This window comes from Vollenhovia emeryi, unplaced genomic scaffold (genome assembly GCF_000949405.1).
Source record: "Vollenhovia emeryi isolate VEMERY1.0 unplaced genomic scaffold, V.emery_V1.0 DF939294.1, whole genome shotgun sequence".
Classification (NCBI taxonomy): domain Eukaryota; kingdom Metazoa; phylum Arthropoda; class Insecta; order Hymenoptera; family Formicidae; genus Vollenhovia; species Vollenhovia emeryi.
In genome coordinates, this window is record NW_011967072.1 from 161,871 (window position 1) to 180,533 (window position 18,663).

The 18,663-nt window shown below is 36.9% G+C and overlaps 3 protein-coding genes across 3 annotated transcripts in view; 2 read left to right on the top strand and 1 right to left on the bottom strand.

Moving 5' to 3' along the window:
• LOC105559035 (proto-oncogene c-Fos) overlaps positions 1-10,384 on the top strand; it is a 29,252-nt gene extending 18,868 nt beyond the window's left edge. Inside the window, exons 2-4 of the mRNA XM_012007041.1 lie at positions 3,122-3,406; positions 4,965-5,104; positions 7,981-10,384. Coding sequence (XP_011862431.1) covers positions 3,154-3,406; positions 4,965-5,104; positions 7,981-8,424 — 837 coding nt within the window. The 5' untranslated portion in view covers positions 3,122-3,153 and the 3' untranslated portion in view covers positions 8,425-10,384. The remainder of the gene's footprint in view (positions 1-3,121; positions 3,407-4,964; positions 5,105-7,980) is intronic.
• Positions 10,385-12,670: 2,286 nt separating this feature from the next.
• Positions 12,671-14,238, bottom strand: LOC105559036 (protein transport protein Sec61 subunit gamma). The gene is made up of 4 exons (XM_012007042.1): positions 14,091-14,238; positions 13,152-13,258; positions 12,971-13,073; positions 12,671-12,892 (listed from the first exon to the last, which is right to left on the bottom strand). Exons 2-4 carry the CDS (start codon positions 13,243-13,245, stop codon positions 12,883-12,885), a joined length of 207 nt encoding a protein of 68 aa, XP_011862432.1. The 5' UTR covers positions 13,246-13,258; positions 14,091-14,238; the 3' UTR covers positions 12,671-12,882.
• A 2,666-nt stretch (positions 14,239-16,904) lies between these two features.
• LOC105559040 (ecdysteroid-regulated 16 kDa protein-like) overlaps positions 16,905-18,663 on the top strand; it is a 3,659-nt gene continuing 1,900 nt past the window's right edge. The window contains exon 1 of the mRNA XM_012007048.1: positions 16,905-17,130. Coding sequence (XP_011862438.1) covers positions 17,046-17,130 — 85 coding nt within the window. The 5' untranslated portion in view covers positions 16,905-17,045. The remainder of the gene's footprint in view (positions 17,131-18,663) is intronic.

Below are 18,663 nucleotides of genomic sequence, written 5' to 3' on the forward strand. Positions count from 1 at the left end.
CGATACGTACAGATCAATACTCGAGGGATATATAAATTGGATTTAAATTTATTCACGATCAATATATCTCTGTACGAAGTCACTGATCACGATTCATTACCGCTATCTGATAGGGTAATGTTAATCGATGATTTATAAGACTCGAGAGACCGTGAAAGAGTGACGGTGCGACGAGTTGTTGTTAAATACGAAAGTTGATAGTAATTGAAAGAAATTTCTCGAGTTGTAAATGCAATTGTATATATGCAAATATTCGTAATTGCGACAGTAGGTTTGATGCAACCTTTCTTTTTATAATATTAATATTTATTCATAATTTATATTTAGTGTATTTATATTTGCTTACATACGTACACTTTTTGCACGCAATTTTTTTATGCATATAATTATGACTATTTGCATATTGACGTTGACATTTAAAATTTATTTATTTAGAAATATTCTAAATGCTTCATTTTGAAATATGAATATAAATTCGTTGGTAAGACGCTACGATTTTTCTACGCATTTCCGGCGTTACGTAATCTCGTCGTCGGTAGTTTGCGCTCGTGAAAATGTCGAGGTATAATGAATACCCGGTGTATCCGGTGCGTAAAAAATATGCGAGAAAATTCGCCGTGGGTGGGCCAAGCAAGCAAGCGGGTGAGCAAGAGCTAAAAGGTTGTCAATCCCTGTCAAGAGTAATTTTGATAGACGCGTCCACCGAAGATCGGCCGAACGCGACCGGACAGATAATCAGTCAATTTTTCAACACCTAATCGTGACGGAAAACGCGACGTCGACCGAGAAAAATGGCGTACGGAAATTGTTTAATTTGTCCGCGGAAAAACAAAATGTAAAATTGGCCAATAAGACATTCTAATTTTTCTACGCATTTTGAAAAATATGCGTTACGTAATCCTCATGAATGATTCGCCTAGAGGATATCGATAAATAATAAATATTCATATTTTTATTCGTATATATTCATTTATAATTCACAATTTATAATCTTCATATAAATTATTGTGACTTGCATTATATTGTGAATATTTTTATAATTTAATTTACGCACAAGCCAAAAAATTACGCGTCTGAAGAAAAAAAATGAAACAAACAGGAGCGAAGCGCTTATCCAGTTTTGCACCTTTATCTGCACGTGGAAAAATTATTATTTGTATTTGACGCATTAATTTATATTGCGCAAGTACGAACAAATACTTTAATGTAAAAATTGATCAATTTAAGATTAAACGCTATAAAGATTTTTGCTGAATTAACGTTATAAAGATAATTGCTGTTAAACGGAATTGATGGAATTTTCATTGCTCGTCAAGATCGTCTTCCTGGTCATATCTCGTTATCGGCAATTCAATTGTACAGGTCCTGTCGAGTTGGCTCGACCCGTAGGCGGATGCATAGATATCGATCATTGACAGATCTCGAAGGTCCGAATCGCATCGATAAGAATGTGCCGTCTCTGATGCGGCTGTGGTACTAATGTCCTACCGGAAACAACAAATACATATTTATATTCAAGTATAACTTTAGCATTTATTTTTAGTACTTTTAAAATTAGTTTCGGTCTTGATAAATTGGAGTAAAAATTGAAGAAAATTGAAGCGACGTAATAAATTGAAGGAAAAATATTGAAGAAGATTGAAATAAACTCAGGAAAAAAAACAATATATCGAATCGGCGAATGAAAAATCAGAATGTAATTAAGGCAATTTGGCTTATATTTATTCTTATTACGATGGTTGGATATTTAGACTATGACGTTTATATGAAAGATATTATATACAGAAAAGTCCTCTATTTTGTGTGAAATAGGTTTCTAATATGAGATAGCAAGTTTTCAACATCAAAGTGCCTATTAATTTAGCAAACACCCTGCTATCTCATATTAGGAGCCTACCTCATAATAGGGGACTTTCCTTTATATATTGTGTAAGCCAAGAAAATCCTATTGTGAAAAAATATACATATACATATATATATATATAATTGTAAATCTTTTCGTAACATATGTGTGTTTAAAATAACACTTTTAACGCAATAGGCAAATGTTATATGCTTCAATTATTGCACATCTATCTATTGACGCTTTTGTGTCATCACGATTGTGAATATGCTTTTATCTAGAAAGATAAAATTGGATTATTCATTTTCGCGATAGTGTGCCAAGCGGGATCGCGTAACTATTATACGATATTTCACGCGACGTAATAATAAGCGTTCGTCAGTCTTTCTCGGGAATTCCGGAGACTGAGGCACGGAACAAGCGATAGGGAGCGACATCCTCGTTTGCGGTTTTCGCAGGATAATTTATCTTGAGAGTTCGCACGGAGTCTCCGTGGATCTCGGCTTAATTATAGGCCACGTTGGATAGGCCCAAAAGTTTTAGGGTCACTCTCGGCCTTTATGAGCACAGGTGTTTCGTGCAGCTATTGTTTCACTTCAGTCTTCTTCGTTTTATCTCAATCGTAAGGACAAATATAAGCCAAATTGCCTTAATTCACGTTCTGATTTTTCCTTCGCCGAATCAATATTTTGTTCTTTCCTGAGTTTAATTCAATTTCCTTCAATCTACTACATTATTTCAGTTTTCTTAATTTTTTTAATTTTTGTATTTCAATTCACCCAAACTGGAGCTAATTTTAGAATCTAACATCTTCGAAATGCCTAATTCCAAAATGCCAGAACTTATTTTCAGACTTAATTAATTTTAATTAAGCTTATGTAAATATAAGTTAGGAAATAAGTACGCGGTTTAGACAAACGCCGAACGCACTCTCTAAAAATCAATCAATAGATTATCACTAAAACAGTGAATTGATTTACAGTTATAAGTATACAATTTTCAGTGGTATACTTATAACTGCAAATCAGTGACTATTCACTGTTTTCTGTGATAACCCATTGATTAACTTTAGAGCATACATACATTTCAAAATTCTCAATTTTTAGTTTTCTTCAAATTTTAATTTTCTTGAATTTTTTTCACCTTTTTTCGCCGAAGAGCCGATAAAATGAAAGCTAAGAATAAATTTTCTTTTTTATCCTCGAAACGTTTAATTTAGCTTAGCGCGCTTTCAAGCTTAATTAGCTTCACGCGACGCCCTTTTGTTGGTGTTCCCAGGCTAGATAAATGGTGAGAGCCCAGCGCAAGCCATGTACAATCTGAACGTGAACGTGAATCCCAGCCCGACCGGGGCCGCGGGTTTTCTCGGTGTCACGGCGGCGGCGGCCGAGGTCACGCCAAGGACACCGGAAATCGTAAATTCGCTGATCGCCATGACCAATCCCTTCGAGGGCTACGGCAGCGGCAACGAGAAGGGCACGCGGGACCGTACAGACTCGACCAGCAGTGGCGAACCGAGCCCGCCAAGCGTCCAGCACACCTGTAGTCAGCTTATCAAAGAAGGTAAATGAATCGCATTCTCGACATTCATTACATCATACGAATCACGATGTATACGCGTACGTATCTCAGTGAGTAAATTCCGCAAAGGAAATCTAAAAGATAAACTCGAAAAGTCCATTTTCATTTTAAATAACAAAGATAACGGGCGAACATCAATGAGGTGCCAATTCTGCGAATCATCAATTAATAAGATAAAATTCTGACGTATAAAATTCTTTTTCAAAAAATCGTAAACATATATCGCGAGATTTTCACAGAATGTTAACTTAAAATTGTATCACTCAAATATTTGTTGCACTTAAGAAATTAAATAATACGAAATGGCACATACGTGTACATATCGAATACTTTAGATTTTTTAATTTCTATCAAGCAACTTAAACTGCTCCAAAATTTTGTCATTGTAAAATATATTTTGTAACGAATTTATTATTATCAACTTTTTCGAAATCTCCGCTTTTTAAAAAATGCACACTCTTTGTTCCTTGCTTTTTATTTGTTTATACATATTTACCTCTGATAAATCTCGGATTGCGAGCAAATATTAATTGTTTTAGTTTTCTTATAAAAAATATGGTTTTATATCTTTTACTAAGACACGCGAACGAGAAATGTCTTACGCTCGCATTGCATCCACCTTATCCGCATTTAACAATTGTCAATGACAATACAGCGATTGATTCTGCTCGCTAACATACTTCTCTTGCCTTTCCTCTTTTCATTTATTTTTTCTGTCTTTCTGCCTTCGCTCTATACACAGCGCAACGCATTAAATCGCAAATCCTGTTCCTTTCAAATTGCGGATTACGCAACACACGCACACACGCAATCGCAAAGGAGGATCGTTATCGTAATTGCCTTCGCGGTTTCGTTCGCACTGGTCGCCCCGTTCTATTATACTAACCGCCAAATTAATTAATTGAAAATTTTTTAATCGACTCTCAATATGCGGAATGTATTAGAATACGTGGGTGTAGAGTGAAGTGCTTTGATAATAGATTGTGTGTTGCGACCGCTGACACAAATGATCCCTAATTATCGCGATTTAATCCCTCGAAGGTCACGAGAGTGTCCTTGTACCGCGTGGAAATGTTAGCGATCACTGTCATTTTCTATGGCATTAATACATTGTGCGTTGCAACATTTTCGAGTTCACTCTCCGGCGGAAGTCTGTAATTTATTGCGACATTAAGAAATACATGCGAAATAAAAATTATGTTCGCGCAATCTATTCGATCTTCCTATTTTTTATAACGAATATGATTTTTACATTATTTTTACATATTCCAGCTAAAGCTTCTAATATTGCTTCTAATATAGCCTTTCAAATTAATTGGTTAATTTGAACAAATTTTTTTTATTTTCTATTTTAATGATAAATAATCAGGAAAGAAACTCTCTCTTCTCCTTGTCATTGTAGTACCTGCGATTATTTTTCCAGATAATTCTAATGGATTCGCATTCTCCGTATAAAGCGAACGATGACTATTTTAGCCTCGACAATGTATCTGCGAGCGAAATTAATCAATGAAATTTAATTAAACTCTCTTTTGGACAGGGCTGAAGCTAACGTTGCAGACGAAGAGGCGGGCGAACAGTAGTGGCGACGATGGCAAGAAAAAAACGAAAAAGGAGGACGGCAGCGGCGCCGATGACGAGGAAGAGGATGAGATGAGCAACAACAACATCATGAGTGGAGTAAGTAAAATTTTTTTGTCATACTATTCTCCGTAGAATCAACTTCATGCAGATTTTTCTCGGGAGCTTCTTGGTAAGAGAATTGTCACTTTTCGTATTCATTCTTAACCCTTTGTGTCTTTTGATAAATTCTTCAACTTATTGTACATTAATTGTACGAATGATATTAAGTATCACAAAAGAAAAGAATCACTAGTTAATAATTTATCTCCTAGGAATTTTGATAGAATTTAAATAAGTAAAAATTATCGTAATTTTATTTATTACTGATGAATATTTCAATTACAAAATTTATAGTTTAATAAAATATCTAAAGTATTCAATGAAATAAAATTCATTTGAACTACGAAGGGTTAAAATTTCAGATACTGTAGAAGATAATTTCTTATTTTTTAGGAATTTTATGTAGTTGATTTATAGACACAATAAATAAAATTTTATGCTTTTCTCTCTGAACTTTATTTCCTATTCCCTTCCTTTAGTTCTAATGTGAACATTCAGAGAGTAACATTAATAGAATTTACAATTTTCATATAAAATCAGGAGAAATTAAATTAGATATAAAGTTCCATCAACTTATTAAAATATTTCTTGACATCTTTTTATAGCAAGAAAGTATTCCTGAATCTTTCTAATAGTATTGATTTTTCAGAAAAGTGACAATTCTGCTCACTGAAAACAGAACTGAAAAATTTGCGAGCAATTTATAAAGTAACAAAAACGAATTAAAAATCTTATGAGGACGAACAAATTAACCATCGGATTATTTTTTAAATTATAGATTACATATTTTACATGCACGCGTGTAAAAAAACTCTTCAATTATTTTGATTATATTGAGATTCCGATGTTGAATCTGTTCGTTTTAATTGCATTTTTTCACACTCTGTACTTTTTTCAAAAATCCAGACATATATTAATTTTATTTTAATTTTTATTTATATAACTCACGATATAAATGAATTGCCAAAAGAAATGTCACATATTTTCAGTTTTGAATGAGAGATACCGAAAAATGCAGTTGAAACAAACATTTAAAATGTGTTGAATAAAACACAACGCGCGAATACACCGCGACTCGATTCCATCCTGGCAATTCCGGCAAGAGACTCGGCTTAGACATGGCTTAGAGACTCGTTCTCAGACCAGGCGACGAATCCTTTCGATCCTTCTTATGTCCTTGACTGCTGTTGCGACTATTCGCGTGCGCGAATAAATTAATTCCGACAGGCGCCGTGTGTCGAGCCATTTCGACGGTTTCGGCATTCGTGAATTTGCATGCCGCGCGTACAGGATCGTTTGTTTACGGCACGAAATGCAAGCTGCTAAAATTAGCAAACTCTTGAAAGCGCGAACAAGTGACGCGCTTGCATCTTAATCGCTACGATTCGCACGTTTATAATCGCGATTAAGAGAAGCATACCTTTCTATTCTTCCAATATTTCCGCTTCTCATATTTTCGAGCAGACTTTACAGCGCTGTCATAAATATAGAATAACGAATATATGGGATTCCGTGATCAAATTTCACAAGATATATTTCGTAGTTTATTTATTTTATAGTAACGCATAGATGTAACCGAGATTTATTAATCTGTGAAAAAAAACTCTACTGTGGATTTTACAAATAAAAGTTTTTTTTTATTGTATTAAACATTTGAATTTATCGTGACTGTTAAAAAATGTCAGGATATGTTTCTTTGTATAAATAGGATAAAAATGAGTAACGTATAATAAGATTGCACAGGTTATATAAATGTATCGGAAATGCATGTACCTAACGGTGTAATGTAGTCGCGCATCTCCTTACCCAAAGAACACGTCGAGCTCCATTCGGATCCGCCGTCGATTAACACCTCCATGTCCATTCTCGCTAATTCTTGCTAATACGCGCGAAAGTGCAACGAGCTGCGAACAATTAACATCTTCCCTCAAACGATTTGTCTATCGTTACTCAAGACAAGTGGTGGATTTTTACGTAAAAAGTTTGCGCAAGTTCCATCAATCAAAATCATAAAATTCAAAATAGAGACTCGCAATCAGACACAGAGGTTCGCGTCTAGATTTTTTAACGGCGAGATTTGAAACAAACAATATTTTATTAACGTGTTTACTAATAACAAGTTTTTTACAATAACATACTCTATGTAATAATTACTAAATATAGAGAACAGTCCTCTGTTATGAGATAGCAGGTTTTCAACGTTCGAATTCAATCACAAATCTTTTTTCGCACCGATTACACGACCTAACAATGAATTTTCCATAAAACAGACTTTATTCCGAGGGCAAAAAAATCATGGTGGAATCAACAGGTGATATTTATTAATTTAGCAGAAATCTCGCCATCTCATATTAGGGGACTTTTCTTTAATTATCTGTTATTTTCTGAAAAGTATTTGACAATGTATTCTTAACACCAAAAACACTTTCTAACTCTTAAGACTCCCTTTTCACACATCTAAACCAAGGCATTAAAAGTTTCGCAAATCGTAAGGATATAACAAATAAAGTCTCCTAACAAGAAACCTGAAGATTTAAGAAATCTTGTGGCTTCTTGGAAAGAAAGTAGAGAGCGCCAAGACCGAGAGAGTGCTCTGAGATTTTGTCTCTTGCAAATTAAATAAATTCAAAACTATTCCCTGTCTAACTCCTTGAAGGCCTCCGACATCTCGAAATGATCTCGAAGGACCTCGACATCTCCAGAATCCTCAAGGCTTGCTTTTTACGTTACAAAGCCGGGATCTCAAACGTTTCAAATCCGACGACTCGATATAATCACAATTTCCCAAAAACTGAAGATATCCAAGAAATTTCCTTATTTTCCCGAAAGGAAGTGGAAGACATCGGGATAAAAAATGCGGAAATCCTTTGCAGCTGACGCCGGAGGACGAGGAACGACGGCGGCGGCGGCGCGAGCGCAACAAAATTGCGGCGACCAAGTGTCGGCTGAAGAAGCGCGAGAAAACGGTGATTCTCGTGCAAGAATCCGAAATCCTCGAGACGCAGAATCACGACCTGAAGTCCCAGATCCAGGAGTTGGAGACTCAGAGGCGCAGGCTGGTCGACATGCTGAGCCTCCACACACCTACCTGCCTGAAGCAGGGCCTGGACACGACGTCGTATCAGCAGTTCGCCGAACCCCTTCATCTACCCAGCTATCAGGACAATTTTGTGCCACAGCAACCCCCGCCGGCCCTGAATCAGCCGCAGAACTGCGTCACCGACTACCCTGTAAAGGTCGAGGAGTACGAGACCGATTTTTACCGGCAGGATAGCCCCTTCGTGCCGACAACGTCGGACGCCGGTTGTACGGTTTAGCGAAACGGCGAAAATCGTTTTACTTCGCCATCCCGAGGGAGGGAGAATCGTCAAGAAGCTCGGAGGGTGTGTATAATAATTGAAGGTTCTTGGAGTATCAAAGACGGTCTCGCCAACATTAATTTACTTTAAATGCAGAACCTCGAAAAATGTCTAGGAGATCTGAGGAACATACTTTCATAAAAACACATTTCTTTGTTCCGCAGATAAAATTAACAAAGATTGAAAATTGTATATACATATAGTGAATGTTAATTGACGTTGGTGACAGAGTGATTCTTCGCGCGAATCGAATTGTAAAGATTTTCAATTTTTATTCGATTCAGCTTCTTTCTTGCCCCACCTCTCTGGTGCTCGTGGAATTTTTGCGAATCGATAAAATTTTAATTATGAATTGAAAGCTATGGGAAAGTGTTCGAAAGAAATTTGGATATTCGATATAAATATATATCAGTATAGTCTATGTTGTATATTCTATATAGTTTGCATGTCAGAATTTTATTTCACATTTTATAAATTCTAGTTATTAATTGTGTAGAATGTTATACAAAAGTTTTATTTTTGATTTATATATTTTGAGCAATTATACTTTGCTCGATGAAACGGTTGGCGTCAGGATGCCGATAACGGCAGGATTATATGCATTCCATGTACAAGGAGAATCGGAGAAATGAGAAAGTGATTTTGTTGGTTATCCCTAATTATTATTTCGTTAATTCTTGTAATTTTATTCTTAACTCCTTAGTTTTCTAAACTAAGCCGTCCGAGCTTCTCGCCGTTTGTCTCTCCCGATCGTAAGTCCGTAGCTCGTAAGTCGATTATTACTTCGTAAACGCGAACAATGATTTTTATCTTTCTCGTCTTCCTGTTCGTCTATCGATCTTTCCTCTCCCTTTTCTTTTCTCGTTTCACCTTTTCCTTTTTTTTTCTAACGAGCTCTTATTATACTCGAGAAACGTTCGACGTAGAGAACGCTTGAAGACATTCCTTCGTAATAACCGTACTGTGACATTCTCTTATAAGGCCTTTAATTAATAATATAATCGATAATGTAAGATAAAGACGGACTGTCCAGCAATGCTCGCTCTTTTGCAAGAGTTATTACTGTTAGAATATATGTCATAAAAATTACATTACTGTACATCAATAGAAAAGTTTTTTTTCCACGATTAAGAATATGACTAATTTTAATTGTAATAATTACGTTAATTTTATTCTTGAAATTGATATATAATTTCAGTTAACCAAAATAACTCACTTCTGTACTAGTAACGGTCGGTCTCGCACGCGTGTACTAGCTACGCTTACACTTGGCGCGAGACACTACCGTGTCTCGTGATAACGAATCTGTGAAAGTCTGCGTCTATATTTTTCAGCGAGTTCGGACTCGAATACATTATCCTCTTTGTTTATTTCCTCTTTTACGCTTGTCGCGCCGTTGAAAAAAACTAGTGAGACGAGTGAGCATCGCCGAAAGATATTCCGTCGTTAAATAATAAGCAAAACTCGAGACACCGCGTCGAATATTGACGGCAATTGGAAGATAGTTATTTTCAAACCGCTTTAAAGTCACATTTCTCGAAAGAGCAAGAGAACATTTGAAAACTCACTAAATGGGATTTAATGTTGAAAAAATTTATCTGACATCGACGAAAAATTTTATATCAGTTTATTAATAAGCGGGCAACTCCCGTTTAAGTAAGGGGAGTTCACACTTTGGAAATAAGACCTTTCATTTCGCGAGGCGCGTGTCTCGGATTTGCGAGACAGTGAGAAAGAGAGTACATGCGAGTACCCCGGTGTAGATAAGTCTTCTCTATCATTGATATTGATTATCAAGGAGTCGATAACATGCGTTCAGAGGATACTTATAATTATACGAGTAACGAGAATGATATTTAATATGTACGTATGCATATATTTTATACAAATCCATATTATATATTGTACATATATATTCATATACACATATATACACGTGTATTTATATACACACGTATGTATGAATTGTGTGTATATATATAATATATAATATACAACGCGTAAACAATTGCATAAATAAGTGCACGCCATTAACAATTAATGAACACTTAATTACATGACGATTATTAAACATTAGATTCGTTGAAGAACCGAGAATTACGTGCCTAACGACATACCTCAATTTAGCTTCGTTTTACTTCCCCTCAGTGTGTTTGCAACTTGAGATTTTATTACGGTTAACATCTTGAATCTAGCTGCCAATATTCACGTAAAAACTCATGCAAACAGATAAACAAAAATATGGAAATGCCAAAGAAAACTGCGAGGAGCACGATGCAACGTGTTTTGTAATTCTATAACGATTGTTACGAGTTTGCTGAGCAAATTCTACATATCCGAATTGTTTAGAATCACTTAGTGTTTTCAAAATGGAAAAAACCGAGTTTTGAGTTAAATACAATTTTTCCTAAAATTTTCTATAATGCTTGAAATATATTTTTTCTACAATTGTAAATCTACTTCGTTTCCGTCGTGTCGTGAAATAATTTTGAATCACCTGAAAGATTCCGCCGTATGATTTCACCTTTATATTTATATTTGAATTAGACAAACACACTTTGGGCTACGCTTATAAGATGATTTCTCACGTAATCTACGGAAGTTAGTCTGATCGTTAGCGGAATGCTGTAATTATTTTAATTAACGAGGAAAAACGCTTGTACGAATCCGCGGACTAAACGACTTTCCCTCTTCGGAGTGTTGCTACAGATTGATAAAATAATTCTTGATAATAACGCGAAACCCGAAAAACTTTTCCGACGCTTCGCGAGCAAGGCAAAGCGGGACAAAGTCTTCCGTGTTGTTTCCTCTCTTTCCCTTCGATAGTATACGGAATTTACGGTAATCGTGTAAAATCCAAGTATGACTTTTGACTTGTGAATCGCTAAAAGAGAGTATGGTAGTCGTGCCAGTGTCACACAGCAGCGATACGTGTATGGTGCTAGAAATATTACCTTCTTTTTATAGAATTTTTATCAAGTTGCCAGAACAGAGTATTTAATAGTTTAATGTGCCCTTAGGGGGACAATAAATTTCTATATATTTAATAGTCTATTTTATGTATATTAAATGTCAGATTGGGAGATATTTTATTTCGAAATTGGAAAGTAATATTGTTAAGCTAATATTTCATAGCTCCGATGTTAAGAACTCCATTAAAGCGCTTCGTTAAATTTACATTTACAATTCTGAATAGTCCGTTTTGTTATTCAAATACTGCCAATACTAAGATCCTGTGTATCATGGCTTCTAGTATCTAAGGACCCGTTTCTTTCTTTTTCTCAATACGCCGAGGAATTCTCTTTTCTTTTAGGAAATAAGCGCCGCTTTTTGGAGCAATATTAAGTTGCGTAATAGTAAAAGAAACTGCGTGCCAGATTTTTACAAGATCATTATTATATCTTTTACGTATATTACTCAGTACCTGGCTATGGTTTTCCATGCAACGTGGCCGTTTTTCTCGTAAAAATTTTTTCTGATTAATAACACATTCTGCGCGAACAAGATAAACGGCCGACAAAATTTTATCGTTATAATCTGAGGAAAAATTTTATTCTTTAAATAAAAATGTCTTTAATACTACAAGGTGACTTTTCTGGGATTTCTTTTATGCTACAATTTTATTCAGAAATTGAAATGGAAATGTTATCATAAAAGAACATAATTAGTACATAAGAAAACCATCAAAATCACTCATTCTATTTATTTCTACATTTTTAAACGAGACTGTTACGATTGTGTTTCTTAAGTCCAATCTACAATGTGTCTTTCGCAACGAGAAACATTCTATTTTACACAGGCAAATCGATATGCTTAAAAAATTTGTCGACGATGCACGATTGTGCAATGTATAATATACAGTTTATCAACACGCACAAATTTTTTTAACGTGCTTATTGGCTATAAAATAAAATGTTTCCAAACGGAAGGAACACGTAGATCGGACTTTATGGTTTGTTCACCCATGTTCAAGGTACCGTAACTACACGTTGACATTTCTCTTAGACCGGTAGTCAGATCTTACAGTCCAGACCGTCTTGAATTTATCTAAAGATGTATGAAACATTTCATAGGCTACGGAGTATCTAAAGATAATCTTAAGACGGTCTTGAACACAAGATTCGACTATAAACGCCGGCCTTAGATCTTGTTCTAAATCGCTCTTTTTTTTATAGGACATATAATTAGTAAAAGAGAAGGTAGGTAGCTTTTTAGATAACTATTTTATTACAAAATTCATCAATACGCACACGTCTCTCTCGCCTAACTCACTCATAAAATTAATTCAGTACATAATGAATACATTTTTTTCGTAGTATAAATAAGAGAAGGGACATGGAACAACGGAAATAGTCTTGGACAGAACCTTATCAATAACTCTCTTAACAATATCGATGGGAATCTCCAGGAGTAATTTTATGAACCTCTGAAAATAAGAAGAGAAACATACGCTTAGCGTCTTCTTGAACAATTCAAGATAAAACGGTATCCCGCAAGTACTTACACAATGATATTGTTGATCGGGATGTGGATTAGCTTAACAAAGAATCCTATGAAGCCCATTATACAGAAACCAATCGCAGTGGCAATAGCAATCTTCTGAAATTCTGTAACGTAGAAAAAGTGAGTTTGCGTGGCCAGTCGTCGCATTCTCCTCGTTTACACGTAATCAAAGTGAAGTTTACCTTTGCGATCTGGCTTGGTGCACCTTTTGACAAGCCGGATGCTATCCTTGGCAAACTGGCGGCCGGGTTCAGTGAGCTTCTTGATTTGATCCATGGCGGCTGGAAAACTGCCAAAGAAATAGAAGTCACTTGGATATGGTTTCGAAAACACCTCGTCGGCCAAGCAACATAAATATCTAGAGTGTATATTCCAATTCTCTGACGTTCTTCGAGCCTCCATATTGAACATCAATAGTCAACGCCTGTGTCCAGCAGAAGTTAGCGCTTGCCAAGCGCTTTGCGCTCATTGGATTGTACTTTCAGATCTGTGCTGAAATAGAGCTATTCTTCTAGATCTATCCAATCAGCATAAAGCGCTTATTAAGCGCTAACTTCTGCTGAACACAGCCAATCGTATTCCGTGGTCGCACTACAATAGCAAGTCTACTTTCTTCGCAGTTATATTTTCCGTACACTTGGAATAAAATAGGCGAATAGCTGGACGTTGTTGCAGGCAAAAGACGATCGAAGGTAATAATAAAAAATTTCGTTGCAAAAGAAACAAATTTACCATCGCAATCGCGTCAGAATGAAAAAGACACATTGCTCAGCGTACAGATACAAGACATCTGTGTAAGATATATTTGTATTTTGATATAGCGGATAAAATGTATATTATATGAGAACCTCTAGTCTTTGTATGCGGATAAGAGAAAACGTATCGGTCGACTATTCTGCGTAACACTGTCAAATTTATGTCACACTACTTCGGTTCACCAAAGATACTTTAATAATATACGAAGATGCCTTGGGCATCGATGCGACAAGTAGGATCTGGGTTATGTCGAGAAGTTCGAATCTTTTCGCAAAGAACCGCGCGGGCGGACGCTCTTCTCGCGAGAAAGGAATAGAATTCGTGGGCAAAAATACTCCAACGAGACGGAGACACGCGATACTCACGTTACGCGTTGCACAGCGAGCGCACGGCACGAGATGTCGTTTCTAGTGAACACTGGGACGTCTGGGACGCACCGCTCTCTGCGCGACACACGAATACTCAAAACGCTACGTGGACGGTGCGCTGTAAGAACGTCACTTCCTCACGATTGATGCTGGCACTTGGCAGAAGCGGACCGCTGCGGCGCCACGACACGGGAGTCGTTTGGACAACCGTGACACGATCTCACAGCTCAGTCGGTATCGCCGGCAGCTCAATGGCCGTGCAGTGATGCCAGCTTGGACTACCAGCTACATCGCTGTCGCGATGGTGGGGATAGCACATCTGCGCGCGCACGCACGCACACAGGCAACACGCCGCATATACGTGTGCGCTCGACGCGTATATGCGGTGTGTTGCCTGTGTGCGTGCGTGCGCGCGCAGACGTGCTATCCCCACTATCGCGACAGCGATGTAGCTGGTAGTCCAAGCTGGCATCACTGTGGCCGTGTCAGCTTAAAATGGAAGCTGGGCGCCATTTAACCAGAAGAAGAAGAAGAAGAAGCCGGCAGCTCAAACAATATTTGAAATGGGAGCTCGAAGAGCATATTTTTAAAATGAATAAAAAATCAAATTGTAATCGTAAGTCTATTGATATAAATTACAAACGAAAATCTATCGAATAAAAGACTGTGAATCCAATTGAACTAAAATTTTATTCGATAAAAACTCGGATCTATAGAGGACCTTCACCACCCCCGCCCAGTGAGAAATGATTCGTCGATCGATGTCGAAACGATGTCGAATCGACATCGATACCGTCAAATTGACGTCGATTCGACATCGTTTCGACATCGATCGATGAATCATTTCTCACTGGGCGCCGATTTGGATCGGCGGTCCTCTTTTCTTTACAATGTGATTTTTTTACAATTTTATTATCTATTTCTAGTTTTCTTATAATTCACTTTACAATGCATACAATATTAAAAAAGAAATAATTATATTATAAAATTAAAAGTATATAATATTTGTACGAGACAATATCTCTCTCGACATTACGTATGAAATATTCGATATGCATACCGTCACCGCGTGATCCTGCGTACGGCGCCGTAAACACCGTAAAAACCGAGCGCGGATTCCAAGAAATGACGTAGCGCCGTGAACACCTCGGTCGAAAACAATGTATTGGAATCCGCGCTCGATCATTCACGCGGCGGCAGTCTAATTGATCGGTTATGCCCGCGCCGCATATCGTATATTATTCTTTCGTGATACGCGTTCGCGACAAGTGCGGGAAGAAACCGCGATCGCTCTCTGCAAATAATCAGTGATTGATATCATCGTGCGATCGCTGAATTCCCGCGATTTGCCATCGATGCTTGATGTAATCGAACAGTTCGTAGGGGGAATCGGACTCAGTGACAATCGGACAGGTGAAAACCGAAGAAGTGGCATTTGGATACAGTGACAGTGATAGGTGACTTTACAAACGGAAGTGCAAATTCGCGAGTGAAGTGGCGTTTGGATACAGTGACAGTGACAAGTGACTTTACAAACGGAAGTGTAAATTCGCGAGTGAAGTGGCGTTTGGATACAGTGACAGTGACAAGTGACTTTACAAACGGAAGTGTAAATTCGCGAGTGTGTCGGAGGGCAGCTGAGACAACGACACCTGAGAGGAGGACACACCTGAGTAGAGGAGGAGATTTGCAGAATCTATTCATTGCAGAATCAACTCGGTGAGTGAAAAGTTTTTTATTAAAGTAACGGCATCTACATTTGTAGATCGCAGATTAATTGTAGATACATTTCGTACGCGTACACGCACACGTATGCCATGCACAAAAGAAAGAAAGAGTTTAACACTTTTGTAAAGAAGGAGGAAGAGCGCAATTAACATTTGGTTTAGCAGCGCCAAGTATTTAACAATTTTTTAAGTTTTTTTAAGGAACCATCTGCCAGTCTAAAGTCGTCCAACAATTCTTTTTATCGTTAATCAACTACTGGCGATTCACATTCTTTCGTTGTTAATACCTTTTATTTGCAATATTTTTAGTATTCTTTGAATAAATTCGCTACTCACACGAATAAATACTTCGAAACTTCGAAGTAATTTAAAGTTTCGAAGTACGAATGTCGAAACCTTTGAAGGAAATTACCAGTCCTACTAAATAACTCAATTCGAAAAATAATTTTTATAAATTATATAATTGATTTTAATACAATTGCTGCTGGCATATTTGATGTATATTAAAAATATTAAATGTGATAATTTGATAGATAATCATAGATAAATAGCGCCGGCGTGGCCGCTCTCAGGTTTCTTTCTGTCTATTAATTTAATATATATTGTTTGGACTCCAAAGGCAAAATTTGTCGATAAAATCGAATATATTTAGTGCAGATTCGCACCTAGGGGCAAAGCTGTCGGTAAGAGGCAAAGTGTACCTATAGTGGTCTCGATTTCACCCGGGCCTTTGGCGATCTGTCTTGTTAATCTATGTTCTTGTAATATTCTTGTATGTATATACCGCGAAAAATTTAATTTTTATCTGTGGCGAATAGAAATCGAAAACGTGCATTGTGATTTATTATTATAGATACTATACATACATAAATGTGTTATGAATCATATTGTTAAATTTAAAAAGAAAATGCGTGAGTTTAACATATGTTTACAAGGAACAGTTCAAGCATATATTTAATTTGTATTAATAATTATGTGCTCCCCCCCCCTCTCTCTCTCTCTCTCTCTCTCTCTCTCTCTCTCTCTCTCTCTCGCAACATGTATGAACGAGAAACGGAGTCGCATCATACCATTTATGAAACCATTTGTAATAATAATGGTCTATTATTAGCGTAATGAGATAAATTACGTTTTCATGTTAGATAAGCAGTGATGCGCTTATAAATTTAAGTGCGAGGATCGCATGCAACATCATTGATATCTGCGTGAAAATCGTGGAAGCAACATGACGCGAATCAGTGTCGCTTTGTCGTTATTATGTGTCCTGTGCAGCATAACGTCCTCCCTTTCTTTCGTTTTCGAGGACTGCGGTAAGTATGCATTCTAATAATTTTGAACAACTCTTTTGCATAAAGTTATTACTTCATCAGCGAGACTATTTGTTATTAACAGGCTTATAAATTAATTGTATTAATTAAGGTGCATAAAATTAAGAAAAGTTTTTAATTAGTCTATCACTCAATACGATAATTTGCTTATGAAATAGGGATACTTGCACTTTAGTATATCAATCTTTTGTTTTCATACAAGGGTTACTTTATAAGTCACGGCAATCGATTTTTCTCCAGCAAATGCATTTCACTGAACGAATTTCAAAATATGAATATTAAAGGCATAGACAAGCCCACGGGAGATGCCGGAGGCACCATCAAAAAACAGATTTTTCACTTTTTATGAAAAAAAAACTAAAAAATTTTCATGCACTCTCATGCACATGCTTTTCTTATTTTATTTTATTTGTTTAAATGTTTAAAAATTTGGAACCTTACTTGTGTAGGGTTTTAAGCAAAGGAAACGGGAAATAACGCACAATTCGGATTTAGCTTTGCACATGTCTTTAGAAAATTCTTTCTTGAAAGTAGCAGTGCTCTGCGGCAGAATAGAATATATTTTGTGTCCTTTAATATTTCTTCAGTGAAACACATTTGTCCGAAAATACACTGGATTACCGTGACTTATGAAGTAACATGCGATGAAGAAAGTGCAATCAATAATTTTTTCGATGTTTCGCTAGCTCTGTGCTAAAGAAAGATCATCTTTAGATTTGTTAAAGAATTTGCAATCGAAAGATAATTTTAGAATATTCTGTGCATTTCATTGTAATTGGCTCTTTTCAGTTTCCTTAAAGCATCGATACGAACTATTCATTATTCAAACTCAAAATATTTCCTTGTGCAAGAACTGTTGTTTCATGCTTAAAACTTCAATTATTAAGATCGGTCATTAATTACCATCGAAGGAGCTAAATTAAAAGTACAGTACAAGCAACAATTAAATTCAACTAATTTTGTAAATGGGAAACGATATAAGAATCTTATGAAGTTGCTCGAAAATCCCTGTCAGTAATTGTGTATTATCAATTGCCTGGCTGTTAGCGTTAATTATAAATTGGGGGGGGGGGGAGAATTTACCTAGTGAAGATCTTTAATCAAGAATGTAATACCGGAAGCTATTAGCAACATTGCACGTTAAGCTATTTAATTACGCATGCTTTGGATGTTCGTCTGATTATACAGGGTGCTACGTAAGACTTTGACGTCCGGTCATGGGAAGGTAGAGGGGACTAAGACAAACAGAAAAGTATTGTACTATTTTGCGCTTGGACGAATAGTTATCGAGATACGAAATTTTAAAAATCGCCGTATTAGCTCAACCTACTGGCGAATGTAAGCGCGCGGTGAGGTGACCGGCCTAGCGGCCCCGCTCGAGGCGGTGTTCGGCGAGGAATAGAATGGCGGTGCGGGGCGAGGAGTAGGGAGGCGAGGCGCGCCGCGCCCGTCCGCCGCTTACGCGACCGCTCGCACGTCTCCCCGAGCGGGGCCGCTAGGCCGGTCACCTCACCG